This window comes from Schistocerca cancellata, chromosome 2, assembly GCF_023864275.1.
Source record: "Schistocerca cancellata isolate TAMUIC-IGC-003103 chromosome 2, iqSchCanc2.1, whole genome shotgun sequence".
NCBI lineage: Eukaryota > Metazoa > Arthropoda > Insecta > Orthoptera > Acrididae > Schistocerca > Schistocerca cancellata.
This window is the reverse complement of record NC_064627.1, coordinates 409738789-409756505: the sequence shown is the minus strand read 5'-3', so window position 1 is coordinate 409756505 and position 17717 is coordinate 409738789. Positions and strand designations below refer to the sequence as shown.

Sequence of the window (17717 nt, the reverse complement as noted above, 5' to 3'; positions counted from 1 at the left end):
TGTTCTGCTTTTTTTCTCTCTTAATAAAATATAGAAATTGTAGATACTATTCCTACTTTAGTTAACAGTTCAGTCAATTACCTCAGGTTAGGTATTTAGCAGAGTCTCTTACAATGGATTGGAGCTCTCACACCTCATAATGTAAATATACTTTATCATTATGATGATAATCTTTTTCTATCATCCTCTGCTGAAAAGGCAACCTCTAAATTTTTCCATCACCAGTGATACATATCGAAGTAGCCACTATATGTATTGTAATTCCATCTACCCCACTTACTATTATGATGTCAGCTCCATTATTTCTTATCTCTTGGATGTCAGCAAAGAAAATATTTCATTCTTTTATCATTCCATTCACTTCACTGCTCTTTTCTTTATGTGTCTGTATTTTCTAGCAATATCCATTGTGCACCCCTGAACTGATCACTAAAGGAGTCTAAGTTACTTAATAATTTCACAATAAAAGGCCATTGCTCTCTGGTAAAATATATTTACTGTTAAGTTTAGGTTTCAATATGTTGGAGCCTTCATTGTGAAAACTATTGTTCATGAAATGCACTCCACTTTTATTTTGTTGGGTTTATTCCTTTTGCAGAGGTTTCAATCAATGTCTTCAACTTCACCAAATATAAAAACTTTTCAGTTGGTTCTATGACATCATTGATAATTTGCATCATTGAATTGCTTATGCATCATTTTAGTCTCACTGTGATTAGTTTTCAGCCCTATTTTCAAGAATGCTACTTCGGCAGCAAAATGAAGGTGAGTCAAGTATACATCACTGCCATGTATTGCTTTTTGTTTTTTTTCTGGTTTGAGGAGTGAAGGTTTCTTTAGGCTGCTTGAGAATAATTTTAAATATATGGAGACTGGCTCCTGAGTCTTTATTCACTTCTGAATTTATACTTATTCTGATGTCTAATGGAATGTTTAACATTATATATTTTATTTATTGTACAAAAAATTTGAATTAACAGCATTTTCTCAAGAGTTGGTACTTCAGATTTTGTTGCTCAAAATCAATGAATATGACAAAAAGTGATAAATCGTACTCATCAGTGCATTTCGTTTCGTTCCACTGTTCTACATTAATTTATAAAATCAACTTCTTTTCGATTGATTAAATCTGTGTGTTTTTGTAATGCTGTTGATGATATTTATGTGACTGTATTGCATATTATGTAGAGTATTACTCAACATATGAAAATCGTGGTAAACTCAAATCAAGATGTCAAGGTGGCGAATATGAGGTCCATTTTGAATCCAAGTAGTTATTCAGCGTAGAAAAAATACTTGGGGAGCAGAAGTTGACAACATAGGGAACCAACAAGTGTTTATGTAGTGTGGATCACTTTGGAATATTGCTGAAAATTGTTGACGCTTACCTTACTGCCTTTATTTATTTTTACTTATTGCGGTGCTAGTTAGTGTACATATTTCCATTCACTGGTTGGAAAATAACAAATGAATGCTTCATAATTTGAATGTGTGACGCAATATTGCTAAAACTGCAGTAATTGCTTTTGGGTGAAGTACATAATGGTACTTACTGTTGTCGAGTACCCTATGCTTGTATACAGGTTGATTCAGCTGCCCCTACCTACAGATTTTATGCAACTTGCAACGCCTTCAAATACCAAGTGCTAAATATTCATTTTTGCTCACTGGCTATATGCAAACTGTTAGTCCTACAGAAAAATGAACACCGTCCTTTTGTAGGATATTTACTGTAGTTATATTTTGTACTGGGGTACTTTTGCGCCAGAGGCCTTTGTTTTCGAATTATCGAAGTAAAATGTACAAAAGTGACCTCCAGACACGTCTATCCCGAATAACTCCAAAACTGTGGCGTCTAGCGGAAACGTATTTCAATACAAAATGTAACTACATTAAACTTAGCACATAAAGATTCTGTTCATTTTTTCTGTAGAGCCAACAGATTGCACGTAGCAAGAGAGAGAATACGAAAATCTCATGCATTAGTTTTCAAGACACTGTGCGTCGCATAAATCCTATAGATGGGTGCAGCTGAATCATCCTATATACGTACATAAGTGGTGACAAAAAAAGAAGAAAATGACGTGCATCATTTTTGAGTGGATTAGAACAACGTAAAAAATTTCAGAAGAATAGGACATCATTATTTATCCTGTATGTTGAACTTGAACATCTGTAAAACGGTTTTCCACACGTTAGTGCACAAACTGCTTAGATATCCACGAAGACTAGTATTGGAACGATCATGTGTATAATTTTCGTCTTCTCCAAAAATTTCCACTTCGACCTTGACCGCTGCATACAAGACTACCTGGCTGCATACCCCAGTATGAACAGAGCCATTTGGCCTACGCACCAGCTTATGCAATAACCCAATTAGAAACGGTTTCCCATGACCCGTTCATGTTAATTCAACCTTCACAAAGCCAAGTGGTTGATTCTGACAACCAACTTCTCTTGCAGTATTCTTCCTCAGACAGAGAAATTGTTTCATCTGAGAATTCTCAAACAGTTTTGAGCAACCGTCCCCAGCAATATGAGTTGCAACACCCAAATCCCAAGGTGACATCCCCAGCTCTAGCTGAAGATAAATTCGATTGTTTTCTTCGACTACTGAGCGAACGTGACGCAAAGCGTGATGAACAATTTGCGCAATACCGTGCAGAGAATGCTAAGCGTGATAAACAGAACGCAAAACGTGACGAATACCTCACCGGCAGCATTCAGAAATTAACCCAAACTATCGACACATTTAAAGATGTAACTGACAATAAATCACAGGATATCATTGAAATGCATAAGCGTGGTGTTACTGACCTTAGGGACAGAATCTATGTAGTACTTCCACTAGAATCTATTGAAAAGCTGCAACAAACTTCCGCTGATCATTTTGAGCACATACAGGCCTTATAATCATGTACCGAATCCCTGACATCTGATGTCACTCAACCTAAAACAAAGGTCAATGAACAGGGTAAGCAGTTCCGCTCACAATTAGAAAACATAACGGAAAGAGTAGGCGCTTTGGAAACTCAAGCAGATAATGAATTAGATCAGGCAACCCCAGTTCCCTTTACAGAGACAACTGAATACCAAGCTCTGGCTATATTTAAGAGTAAACAAATTACTATTAATGAACTACAAAACGAGAACTCAATTCATAATAAACTTTCCGATATTCAGCAACAATTACAGGACGACAGTGCACCTCGTAATTTTATCCCAGAACATCAGGAAAATTCGTTTGCATACCAGCAACCACAGCCCCCATTCTTAACTTCACAGGCTCCATTTGCACGAGATTACCCTGTACAAAGTAGTACCTTCCTAGGCAATTTTCCTTTGCCCCATGATGCTCCTTCTTTTGCACGTCAAGACAATGTAGATTACAAACACTTCCTGTCAATCAAGAAATTTAAGACGTTCCGGAATAACCCGAATGATTTACATCCTCTTGATTGGATTCAGCAACTTACATTCGCTTTTCCTCCAAATTGGCCAGTGGCACATCAATTAGAACTTGTCTGCAGTTTCTTGGAGGGCGAACCTGCAACGCGAATGAGATACATTGCACGGCAATGTTTGCCTTTCCAGTCATTCCAACAACAATTTCTTGACGCTTAATGGAATCCCACTTCACAGCGTGCTGTGAAAGATCAGTTGCTAAATATGCCACCCTTTTATAATTCACAATTTGGCACTTTGACACAATATTTTGACCACATGATTCAACAGAATCAACATTTAACTGAACCTTACAGCCCTTCCGGTCTCATTCAGCTTTGTATTTCAAAATTGCCTAGATCATTGAGAGTTCCGTTGCTGACAGGAAAACGCACAGAAAACGTGAACACTTTTCGTGATGTTTTACAGCTTCTTGAACTGGATGAAACACACAGTCCACGATCTAGTCAATACTCTTTCCCGGAATCACAAAAGAATAGAGACAACCGTTTCCGTAATAACGGCAGGTAGTTTCCGAATAATAGACGTCAATTTGGAAATGCAGGATGCTTTCTTCCACAACCCCAGTATCAGCAGAATGTTGTGAATGCCTACCCATCCAAGAATCAAAATTATCATCCCCTTCCGTCAATGTCGTTCCGCAATGGTCAATATGGCAATACTCCACAAAATAATCGGCGGTACAGTAACAACCAGAGAGCCGGCCGGTGTGGCCAAGCGGTTAAAGGCGCTACAGTCTGGAACCGCGTGACCGCTACGGTCGCAGGTTCGAATCCTGCCTCGGGCATGGATGTGTGTGATGTCCTTAGGTTAGTTAGGTTTAAGTAGTTCTAAGTTCTAGGGGACTGATGACCTTAGAAGTTAAGTCCCATAGTGCTCAGAGCCATTTTTGAACAACCAGAGAAACTGGGAGAATCAGCGGAATAATTCCAACACTTCTTTTGTACAAAGAAACCAAATGTGGCACCAGAACCGCCATCAACCATACGGAACCAATGATAACTACCAACGACGACAAACCTTTGATCGGCAACCCACTCATCAGTACAGTCAACAGAATTTTCCAAATCGTAATGATAATTATCCAATTCATAACCAGAGACAAACCAATGACAGCCAACAGAATTGCAGCAATGACAGACGAGTACCATTTCATCAACCTGATTCCCGGTTACACCCAAGACATGATTTCAATAATTCATCAGGTAGAACAGAACAGTTAGTAGAAGTTCGTCCACCAAATCCACGAAACAGTGGAGAGCATCAGCGTCAAACAGAACACCAACAATACCAACTAACTGCAGTGCCTACCGCGTGCTCGCTGGAGCGCGAGCGGTGCCATGATTCTTCTGAAAATTTTACACCACACGTTATCCATTGTGACGATATACGAGAGGACCTTCTGCTGGAAAAAATCGAACTACAACCAACTGTTCATCATCCCCTCATTAATATTTCGATAGGCACACACAAATTATCTACAGTCCTTGATTCGGGTTCTCCCATTTATGTTATTAGTGAAGCCGCTTTTCAAAAATACGCCACTGTTTCTACCATTCCAACACTTCAGAGATCCTCGAAACAATGCGAAATGCTTCGAAAACGCGCGAATTACGCCGTGTTCCCGCTAAGTTGTGACACAGCGCATAGTAACGAAGGCACAAGATACAACTAGAAATCGGACACGAGGTACGGATGGGTGGCGTGCCTCCACCAGTGGCGTACGGGACCTGAATCTTGGGGTGGTATTCTCACAACACAGAAAATGCACGACAGTTCCCCATACAATGTCCATGTTAGCACATATTGAAATTCAGTAGTTGCTAGTGGTGTTGTTATTGTCTAATTCTGTAGCGCTCCAAGTTCCATGAATGTTCAGATTTAAGCGCGGGAGCTCCATGGCCACTCTAGACACACGGTGTCCTCATGTTGGAGTAGTTGTTCACATTTGTCGTCGGGCTTCATCTTCAGTAATAGGAAATCCAGGAACATATGAACGACGTGGAAAGTGCGTGCGTTGTTTCTGCCTGTATATCTCTACACAATGCATCTGTTGCAGTACTTCTGGAAAAAAATGAAATGGACTATGTGCTGGTAATATAAGGCTACTCCAGACGGTTTAAATGGTGCTAACACATCGGTCACTATCTTCAACATGGTGAGATTTGTAATGTTCCCATGTCGCGTCATCTGAACGGACGACGGTGTCTCCAGAATAAAACAGGAAAATATGGTGCCAGATCCATTTATGGCGGGTGAAAGGCCACATTCGCTGAACAACTTTGTGCCACTATTCTGTACGTTCATCATTAGTTGCTGTCCACGGACTTTAAACCGCCCTCTGTGCTGCTCTCAGGTTACCTGCGAAGAGGGTGCTACCTGTTCGTTGAGGAGTGAACGCCGCCCAAGGGGGTACTTCGTGCAAAAATTTTGCGAAAATTAGCCTCTGGTATTCCCTGTATTGTGAGATCCTAGATAACATATTTGTAGGGTAATAATGTGCTTACATACTTTATAACATGAAATAAAAAAATGTGGAATATTTATTCGATTCTTTGTTACTTAGCTACAACACTGTGTATTATTCAAATGATTCCTCCCAGTCTTGTACATCTGAGCAGCCTGTTTCTGTTGGGGACTCCTGTTCATCATCACTTTCAGCTTTAGGGACCTGCCTAATCCATCTCTCGCTTGAGGACAGTAAATGTAATGTTTCCTTTAAGATAGGTTTGCTGGTTTTCTTTGGCTTTGGACGCATACCTGTTATCAATGGAGCAGGTGTTAGCAGCAACCTGATTACTGTGCCCACATTACATTCTTCCCATGAGGATTTCCTGGGGAGTGTTTGTCTGTACATACTAAACTAGCTATTGCGGGGCTATTTTGCTTCTTCTGATAAACTGGGCATGATCAATGACAGTTGGGCCATGCACCAAGATACTGTGTACAGTGGAGGACAGAAGCTACGATAGATACAAATCAACATACAGTCTTGCTGCTTCAGAAGTAAAAGCAGGAAATTGTCTTTGTCTGCTTTACGTCTACTGGAAACAGCTTCTAGAGTAACCCTGAATCGATAGATGAGTTACAGATTTACATCTGTTACTTCTGCTGATGTTTCAAGGTCTGCAAAATATCTTGATGAACTATCCTGAAATAATGGAAAGTAATCCACCAACCTAAGCTTAGTACTAAATGGCCATACCTTTTCCTTACTCGCCACTTTTAACTGCAGACACTACTCATAATCCTATCCAGGCCATGTTGTAACCTACCCCTCTTACTCAATTGACCCATTTTCCTTATTTTCAGTTACTATAATTTCTCTAGTTGTGTTAGAAAAATTTACCTAGTATAATCACTGCTGCTTCACTCACCTGCTTAATATCTCTTATATATATTATCTGTTTGTAATTTAGGACCAATTACATACAAGATTATTTTCTTCAGCCACATCTCTGGAATATATCACCAGAGTTCATTGTTCAATTATTTTCTTCTATGTACAACTGTTGTAATTTTTGTGTAGTTCATTAGCTAATCTTTACGTATTTTATCTTAGTGAAATAACACAATTTCACTGCACCACATACTTATCTTTGTGTCTGATGATGGTACAACAGCCGAAAACCGGTTCGTATAACAAATAATAAATATTCTAACACATCACCGCGGTGCTGTGTGTGTTTCTTTCATAATGTACAAAATCCACTACTAACCGACAGAACAATCAACGCCAAGTATCTGCTACTGGTATTTCCATCATTGCTATTTCTGTATTCTTGGGAGCATCTACAATTAATCGCAATAGATTTATAAACATTTTTATGTGGCTTTTTTCCTCTCTTGAAAAAGTTTCCTTTCCTTTTTTTAACGGACTTGGAGCTTCTTGATGTTTATTTTATACGACAAATGCAACAAAAATTCGAAAACTCTAATTCGCGCATGAAGTATACACAGGCCGAACAGAAGAGCTTCTGCATTTACTACTTTGGTTTTTGACAAGTCACTGAAGTCTTTTGAGGGAGCCTTAAAAATAAAGCATCTCATTGTCAGCGCTATCTCTTTTGCTGCGCTGTAGACTTCTGCATTTACCACAGTCGCGAGGGATCTGTGTTTTATGGATAAATCACTCACTGTTCTTTCTGTTTTTCTTTGTTGTAATGTTTCAATTTGCACGTTGATGTAACCAGCTTCTTCGTTAGTAACAACAGATGTTTCATGAATAAATCTCTTACAGACCTGCGACAGTAAAGAGATGATGTAGGATTTTTCCAAACCATTATTTATTGACTCGTGCTGCTAATAATTTGGAGAGGGTCTAAAGATGACAGAAATGTATTTGCATCAGAAACATGGTTGTTCTAAAACTTTTGTTTAAACTGAATTTGCTGTGAACCATCACAGTTCCATATGTAGGTAAGTTCCAATATATTTGTGACACCATTTGGAAGATCATTAAAAAGCTCTTCCAAATAAGGTATTAATCGCTCACACGTGTGCTCAACCAAAGCTTAACGCTGAATCTCTCCACATGTGGCAGTCACCTGATAGGATTCATAGGATTCACTTACAAGGTAGCACTGCTTTTTATACTCTTGAAGAATATTTATTTAATCGTGTGGTGAACTTATACAATATACAATGGGTTCGATCGTTGCTCACATCCGTAGGTATAACCTAAATTACCCTACACTTGACCCCTGGGTGGTGCTAAACGAGCAACAGTGTCATAGGTGATACACAATATGTCCGGAAGGATACTGTAACAGAGATAGACTTTCTCATCAGCGGTTCGTATTGTTTCACTGTCAGGAAAGCTTCCTCAAAGATTAATGGAGCTTGGATGTGTGAAAGTCGCCAATCTGCTTGTAAGTCTTTAAGATTCTGATCTAATGCTTATCTGTATTTAGCTCCTCGTGTAGAAGATGAATTAATATTTTTGACCACTTTGAAACCCTCAACATTTACAGATTCTTGAAGTTTTATTTGACTGACATACATCCTTTCTGTGGCTCCAAAATTGTTTCTCAGTACTGTCTTACGCCTTTAACTGTGTTAACATAACTCAACGAACGACTTAGATAACCTACCAATGCAAGATGGAATTTTAATGGTACATTGCAGCTAATTATGGTTATATTTTCAGAAAGTACTTGCAACTTTGTTCCAAGTAAGCAATATTTCTTTCAATTGTGTGTTTGTATAAGACATGCTTTGTTTAAAACCTTTCTTTTGTTCACAAGGGAAGGGGTACGGTCTGATATATAATTTTCAATAAAGTCCAATTTTTCATCTTTATGAAATCGTAGAGGCCTTTTCTTGTCATAATTTTGGCTTTCTAGAGACCTAGGATAAAAACAAAATGCTTTCAGAATTTATTTCGGAGACGACATTTTTTACAGCAGAAAACTCATTAATGTAGAAATTATCGTATAAAATCAGATTTCGGTATTACACTGCTGCTTTTTTAAATTTTCAGTAGGAGAAGGATTTTCTCACACTGTATTAACAAATCTGCACGAAACACACATAACTATAACACAACGAATGTTTACTAATAAAAATAGTAAATAAAATGAATGAAAATAATTATAAATAACGGTACGTACCTGAATCTTCGGAATCCATTTTGCTTTCCTCCACACTTCAAGTAAAAACACACCTGAACACATTCACAAACGCAGATGGTTTCAAGCCAGTAGAGAAGCTTCAAATGCTTTGTATACAGGCTAGCTCTGCTGCATATCAGTGCACAGTAAAAAAACAACACAGTATCTCAGTAATGCCCGATATTTTATACCATCGCAGGAATTTATGCATTCAGGGTTGGGTTGGGTTGTTGGGGGGAGGAGACCAGATAACGAGGTCATCAGTCTCATCGGATTAGGGAAGGACGGGGAAGGAAGTAAGCCGTGCCCTCTCAAAGAAAGCATCCCGGTGTTTGCCTAGAGTGATTTAGGGAAATCACGGAAAACTTAAATCAGGATGGCCAGACGCGGGACTGAACCGTCGTCCTCCCGAATGCGAGCCCAGTGTTCTATATGCATTCAGGGAATTACTCAGATTTTAAAAGTGAAATATGGCCAGCTTTTAGGGCTAAAATACACCTATGCTCAGCAGTGCGCTTCAAAAGTAGTAGTGTGTTTTGGCAGGGGGGGGGGGGGGGGGATGGGGGGAAGGTTGAAAATCACATAGGAACTTTCGAGAATACGATCTCGTTCTGCTCCCAGGCCACTTGGAGAACTGCAAATTGATCATGCATCAAACTAATCAAGCATCTTAGTTTCTTATTAGGTGATTTCTAGAATTCCCTACTTGTTTTCGTTTCGTAGCAAACAGAAGCTGGTTTCGTCGCACTGTATTCCCGTGTACGACTTCTTGCGTATATTACACGCTTTTAATTGTATTGCTAATATACTGCGCGTATTCTGCTTCATTTTTACTCATATCCATAGTATTGGGTGCAGTAAATTATTCCATATTTATTTTTGATTCACATAAAAAGTTGATTTTGTCCCATAGCGTTTTGCGGTCATTCGTTCCCGCCTGCAAATCAGTGTGTGAGCTTCTGGATTTAAATATATCGTAAGTAAGTTGCTCGCATTATACTTCATTTTTGTTTATACACTTTCTCGTACTTTTTCGCGCTTAGTGGAGATCTACATGATAGCTTTTGACGGAATTGGTTTTCAACTCTCTTACATCTAGTCGCGGAGTGAGCATGTGCTTCTGATTTGAATGATGTTGATTCTTGGCGCCAAGTACGCATTTTAGTATTAATGACAGAGTAAGTAGTTATTTTGCCACGTACTATTATGCAGCAACGCAATCTAAGTCGAAGTGCATATTTATACGTGGGATCGTGTGCTGTAGTATGAACATGCTTCCACCGTGCTGCTTGCTACTGCATTTAGTAAACTCTAGTTATAAAAAGTCAACAGTAGATCCAGTGATGAATGTCTGAGAGTGTGTGTTACTTGCTTTCAAGTTTTATTTGCAGTGGGAGGATGATTGTAGTATACTATTTTCTACTAAAATATGCTCTTATTGTTTATAGTAACTACTGCTACATTTTTTTGCATTTGCAGCTAAGAATATCTTAGTCACTAAAGTTACAAAGCGTTCTCAGTGGAAAGAAGCAATACCATCCAAAGCGAAGTAACAAACTTGAATGCCAATTCTGGCATAAGCTGCTATCGCGGAGTTTTCTAATAAATGCAAGAAAGCGTGAAAAATGGATGTGAAATATAAAAAAGGTATAGTGTGAACAATATTTAAATTAAGCAGTTAAATTAAGCAATTGACACACAGATTCGTAAGCAGGAAAAAATGTACATGAGTCCACAGAACACTATGTTGTAAAATGAGTTTTATATGAAAGAGAAACAAATATGGAATCATAAACTGCAAAAAATATGCATGTGAAAATACACAGAGCTGACAAAAGTCAGGGGATATCTGCTGATGTCGTATCGGATCTTCTTTTACCCGGCGTAGTGCAGTATCTCGACATGGCATGGACTCAAAAAGTCATTGGATACGCCCAGAATAAATACTGAGGCAGACTCCCTCTATAGCCGTCTTTAACTGCGAAAGTGTTGCCAGTGTTGCGAGTGCAGGATTTTGTGCACGAACTGACTTCTCGGTTATGTCCCACAAATGTTCGTGGGTTTCATGTCCGGCTCCTCGGATGGCCAAATCATTCGCTCAGATTGTGCAAAATGTTCATCAAATCAATCGCGAACAATTGTGGCCCAGTGACATATTGCATTGTCACACATAAAATTCCATCGTTGTTTGGAAACATGAAGTCTATGAATGACTCCATATGGTTTCCAAGTAGCCAAACGTAACCATTTTCAGTCAATTATCGATTCAGTTTGACGAGAGGATCCAGTCCATTCCATGTAAACACAGCCCACACCATTATGGAATCGCCACCAGTTTGGACTGTGCCTTATTGATTAGTTGGGCCCATGGCTTCGTGCGGTTTGCGCCACATTCGAATCCCACTCTCACCAACTGAGGTCGGGTCTCATCTGACCGGACAACAGTTTTCCAGCCGATATGGTCGCGAGCCCAGGCGAGACGCCTTAGGCGATATCGTGCTGTTAGCGAAGGCGCTCGAGTCCGTCGGCTGCTGCCACAGCCCATTAACGCCAAATTTCGCCGCACTGTCGTTACGGAAACGTTCATCGTAGGTCCCACATTGATTTCTGCGGTCATTTCACGCAGTGTTGATCGTCTGTTAGTATTGACAACTCTACGCAAACGCTCTCTGTCATTAAGTGCTCTGTCCATGGGGAGAGGTAATGCCTGAAATCTGGAACTGTCGGCACGTTCTTGACACTGTGGATCTCGAAATATTGAATTCTTTAACGATTTACGAAATGGAATGTCCCGTGCTCTAGCCCCAGCTAACATTCCGAGTTCAGACTCTGATAATTCCCGTCCTGCGGCCACATATCATGTCGGAAAACTTTTCTCAGGAATCATCTGAGTACAAATGACAGTTCCGCCAAATCACCCTGTTCACGTGATACTACGGTCATCTGTAGTTTTGCATATCGCCATCCCATGACTTTCGTCATCTCAGTGTAAAGCAGAATACGAGCAACACACATATAAGTCGTAACCAGGAAAATAATGTGATGCAAACCAATTTCTTATCAGATGTTTTTACGGTTTTGACATGCGCCAAGGTGAATTTTCTTCCACTTTATAATTGCCATACAGTCAAAATTACAATATTTGGTATTACAAATAAATAATTTTATATGAAAATGAGGCCACGATGTGATTCAAAAAGTTTTGGATGGGTTTATACTCATCTAAATTACAATAAGTTAATCTTAAAGCTAAGAGTAAAAAATGTTGAAATTTTTCGAACATATTACTTCGCAGGGTCACGAAAACTTTTCAGTTTCCAAGCACGTACCTTAGTACTACACTACGAGACCAACACATAAAATATAAATGAAAAATATCGCGTATTTCGAATTGAGAATACGGGTTTTCGTGCCATACTTTCTCGTATTCGGAGTTCATTGCCAAGTCACTTCCGTTATGTGCGTCCGTATTGTAATATGGGCCCCTGGTTATATTCTGGTGTTGCGTGGTTTTTGGCTGGGGCAACAACAAACTGGTGGCAGGCTTCTCTCTCGTGTCCTGTTCGAGAAGACAGCAACGAAGCGGTGGATGACTGGGGCGTGCTGTGAATCTGCATGTGGAGGCTCATGGTGTGGGACTCCAAGCGGTTCCTGACCGGAAGAGTGTATTCAGCATGTTGATTATGAGTTACTACGGTGGTTGTATGTAGGGGGAAATACTATCAATCGTTCGCAAAGTGCTGCTATAACTGATTTTCAACTTTTTCTTTAATATCTTGGTTTGTGGAGTTCTTTTAAGATTCTTTCCGTCACCACGTAATTTTATTATCACTCCAAAGTTTTAAAAATTTAAAACTTAAGCAGACATAACTAAATTTTATCTATTCCAAGGTGGAGTTTGAGATATTGGTTTTTATGGAGTGAGCTTTAGATTGTTTGTTTCCTAAATCGTTATGATTTATAAGGGTTGGGATGTAAATAAAGCTGCTAAATGGTTCAACAAATGTCCTTGGTCACAACCGAAACCAGCCTTCCGCTCTCCAGCTTACCTAATAGATGTGTTACAAAGACAGCACTTTTATCTGAGGGGAATGTGTCTGACGAGTCAGCGAGCATACGCAGTAGTCTTGTGCAACAGAAGACACACAGGCTAATAGTGACATAGAAGTTGCGAAAACGTTTCTAGATACGGCAGGATGTGTGTTAATGGCTATATTTTGGATACTTAGGGCACATTTGAGCTGTAGGATTTGTTACACCTTGGCTGATCTAGCGTTGGATGTTTCTCCTCCCCTGCTCTCCGTAGCTGTGAAATGATGTTAAGGACAATATGTAATTCCTGATCGATCCATACCATACTGCGTCCAGCCGTCAATAAACTAATCATCAGTAAAGTTATAGTGTCAACCAAAAATTATTCCCTGCTCCATTAAACCTACGACTCGTAACTGGTGCGCACAGTAACTTCAGATGTTCAGTTCCCAGGGGCTGTTGCTTGACCTGGACTTAGCAGTCTTATAAAGGAGTGCTCTGAGTCTCAGCTCCTACCGCGTGCAGTAAGGCCTCCACTTGTACTGAAATGAAATGTCGTGTGGCTAGGGCCTCCCGTCGGGTAGACCGTTCGCCTGGTGCAGGTCTTTCGATTTGACGCCACTTCGGTGACCTGCGCGTCGATGGGGATGACATGATGATGATTAGGACAACACAACACCCAGTCCCTGAGCGGAGAAAATCTCCGACCCAGCCGGGAACCGAACCCGGGCCCTTTGGATTGACAGTCTGTCACGCTGACCACTCAGCTACCGGGGCCGGACTCCACTTGTACTGCACCACGGCGAATGTCTCAGTTTAGCCAGTGAGTCCGAAGAGGATGGTAGAAGAGGCGTACAGTATGACTAGCCCTACTTTTCTATCCCAGTTCTGCGGCGATTAAGACAAACCGTCCTTGGACTATCCTAGTGAGTAGCATTCTTTCTTCCCGTTTTTCTGAAAAGTTCTCTAAGTTTATGTCCCTAGCAAAAGCAGTATCAGTCCGTCAGCTTTACGAAACATAATAAACTGACATAATAAACTGATGATATCGACACAATTAATAATGATTAACTTAAAACTAGAAATTTCAAAAACTAACAATTTCCTGAGAGCGCGTCTTACACCAGAACTAGTACATATTCTTTACCTTGCACATTATTCGTTTATTTATTAATATAATCGATTTCTGCCATTGAAATATTGTCGCAAGAAAGTTTACTTGTGACGAGTAGGCTTCATTGGATGAATTTCCGTATTGGAAAAAGCGACTATTATTAACAGATATTTCTTAAGCAAGATTACTTAATACCCGCGTAAATAATAGTGCTTTTCCTACATACCTCGCTACTGACGTAACGGGCGTTCTCGTGTCTAGCCACTGCGCCTCATACCATCCTCCACTGGCAACGCTATGTAGCCCACCGCCTCCTTCAGCTAGCGTGGGAAGTAAAATCTTACTCCCAACAGTGTCCATTCAGCAGTAAATCGACAGTACCGTTTTACTTACTGAACGCCACATGATATGTACATAAGCAATACAAAATTATAAAGATGAAAAAAATAAGGAAATAAAATGTGGCTTGAACAGAAGGAGTAGCTTAACGTGTCGTCTCGTCTACGTCATTAATCTTCGAGGCGTCTCGCTGTATGTGTCGGAGAGTACTCCATCTGTCAGAAATGTTTGGGACAGGTATTTTTAAAAACAGAAAATCGCACGTACCAAGTCATGATCTTAGCTCCTATGGAAGTAGCCCCCTTAGCTATCTACACGCAGTTGCCAACGTGTGTGGAGGTCTTGGAAGCAAACAGGAAAATTTTCAACTGCGATACCTGCAAACACATTTGTGACAGCTCTTATGATTTGTGCTATAGCTTGAAGAAGCTTTCCTTTCAGTGCCCTTTTCGCTCGCGGGTATAAGACAACATTGCAAGGTGAGAAGTCGGTAACAGATAAAAGTATGGGGTCTTGCATTGTCAAGCAGTAAGAGTCAGCCCTGAGAATGACACAAGTCTGGGCGGTGACGTTGAATTGCTTGTCGCAAATGTTCCAAGATTTCGATGTAAATGGTGTGGTTCACTGTTTGACCTGGAGTACCAGATTCATGGTAAACTAATTCTTTACTATCAAAGAATGCTATTAACATTATCTTTGTTCTCGAAGGTTGTCGTTTGACTTTTTCCGAGGTTGGTGATGCAGGACTCCGCGATTCAGCACATTGACGCTTTGTGTAAGGGGTCATATTAGTAGAACCAACTTTCATCCCCAGCAGTAATCCTTGACGGAAATGTCGGATCACGTCAGGCTGTGTCCAGTAGTTCGTCAGAAATTCTTCGTCTTTTCTCTTTTTGTTCGCCTTTTAGTGTGTGAGGGACGAGTTTTACATTAAGTTTCCGTTTTCCTAAATACCATAAGACACACATCACGATTCAAATTAAGTTTTTCTGATATCGCACGCACAGTTACATGGCCCTCATCCCTCAATATCCGCTCTAGACCCTCCACGTTTGCTTCTGTATGTGTTGTGGGCGGGCGACCAGCTCTGAGACCGTCTTGTACATAATCTCTGTCTTCACGAAACCTTTTATGCCACTCGAAAACACAACTTCTTGACTGTTCCTTGCCTGCATATGCTTGTCCACGTTCCACTAGCTATTTTCCCAAGGTTAACCCAGAACATAGTATTCAGACTTTGCTCACAATCAGCATCCATTGTGTCACTGTAACTAATGCGCCACGAACCCGAATAGTGTCTTGCTAAGTTGCCACCTAATTTGCGCGGAAACTTTTCGAAAGACATTTCAAGGACACACGCACACCAGGTAACATAAAAACATTTGTTTCTTGTAGTATTACAAACTTAAGAAATAAAAACAACATGTCCTGGAACTCTTCTGGCAAAGGGAATATTTCGGGGACCCTTATCGTGACCGTCTTTCCAGCTCCATTAATGAATGCTGGAAGAACCAAGATGAGAAGAAGTCCGAGCTGGAACTTTCATGACTTCGAGGTTTGGTCATTTCGTTTGATGTATGACACAGGAAGTAATATGTTCTTAGATTGTTATTCGAAAGAGTTCCTAATACGTCACTGTGCATGCTGAAGACACAGCATCATAATGGTCCAGTATTTCTTGTTGATCTCGAGGATTCGTTAATTTAGGAACACGAGGGAATCGCATCGACGAACTGAGCTCGTGAGTCCTTTTTACAGGTTACAAATTAGCGGCAAACAGCGGTGGCGACGCGCTTGCTCACCTGCACGGAGTCGATGCCCGAGTCGTGCTGGTTGGCGGAGGCGTCGCAGCAGCCGGGCTCGTCGTCGCGGGCGGCGGCCACCACGCTGGGCACCAGCGCCAGCGGAGAGCCCGGCTCCTCCGAGGGGAACACGAAGCTCTGGCCGTCCGCCTCGCCCCGCGGGGAGTCCTGGCTCGGCCATACCTGCACCCGACACCGACACGTTCCGCACTCAGCCGTCCCGTACACACTGCCGTATACACTACTGGTCATTAAAATTGCCACACCAAGAAGAAATGCAGATGATAAACGGGTATTAATTTGACACATATATTATACTAGAGCTGACATGTGATTACATTTTCAAGCAATTTGAGTGCATAGATCTTGAGAAATCAGTATCCAGGACAACCACCTATGGCCGTAATAACAGCCTTGATACGCCTGGGCACTGAATCAAACAGAGCTTGGATGGCGTGTACAGGTACAGCTGCCCATGCAGATTCAACACGATACCACAGTTTATCAAGACTAATGACTGGCCAATTGTGACGAGCCAGTTGCTCGGCCACTATTGACCAGACGTTTTCAGGTGGTGCTGGCCAGGGCAGCAGTCGAACATTTTCTGTATCCAGAAAGGCCCGTACAGGACCTGCAACATGCGGTCGTGCATTATACTGCTGAAATATAGGGTTTCGCAGGGATCGAATGAAGGGTAGAGCCATGGGTCGTAACACATCTGAAATGTAACGTCCACTGTTCAAAGTGCCGTCAGTGCGAACAAGAGGTGACCGAGACGTGTAACAAATGGCACCTCAAACCATCACGCCGGGTGATCACCAATGCACGCTTCCAATGTGCGTTCACGCGATATCGCCAAACACGGGTGCGACCACCATGACGCTGTAAACAGAACCTGAATTCATCCGAAAAAATGACGTTTTGCCGTTCGTGTACCCAGGTTCGTCGTTGAGTACACCATCGCAGGCGCTCCTGTCTGTGATGCAGCGTCATGGGTAACCACAGCCATGGTCTCCGAGCTGATAGTCCATGCTGCTGCAAACGTCGTTCAACTGTTCGTGCAGATGGTTGTTGTCTTGCAAACGTCCCAATCTGTTGACTCAGGGATCCAGACGTGGCCGCACGATCCGTTACAAGCCATGCGGATGATATGCCTGTCATCTCGACTGCTAGTGATACGAGGCCGTTAGGATCCAGCACGGCGTTCCGCATTACCCTCCTGAACCCACCGATTCCATATTCTGCTGACAGTCATTGGATCTCGACCAACGCGAGCAGCAATGTCGCGTTACGATAAGCCGCAATCGCGATTGGCTACAGTCCAACCTTTATCAAAGTCGGAAACGTGATGGT

General features: G+C 41.2%; 1 protein-coding gene across 1 annotated transcript in view; it reads right to left on the bottom strand.

The window, feature by feature from the left end:
- LOC126154436 (uncharacterized) overlaps window positions 1-17717 on the bottom strand; it is a 125550-nt gene that overhangs the window by 52668 nt on the left and 55165 nt on the right. The window contains exon 4 of the mRNA XM_049916136.1: window positions 16365-16547. Within this exon, the coding sequence (XP_049772093.1) occupies window positions 16365-16547 (183 nt within the window). The remainder of the gene's footprint in view (window positions 1-16364; window positions 16548-17717) is intronic.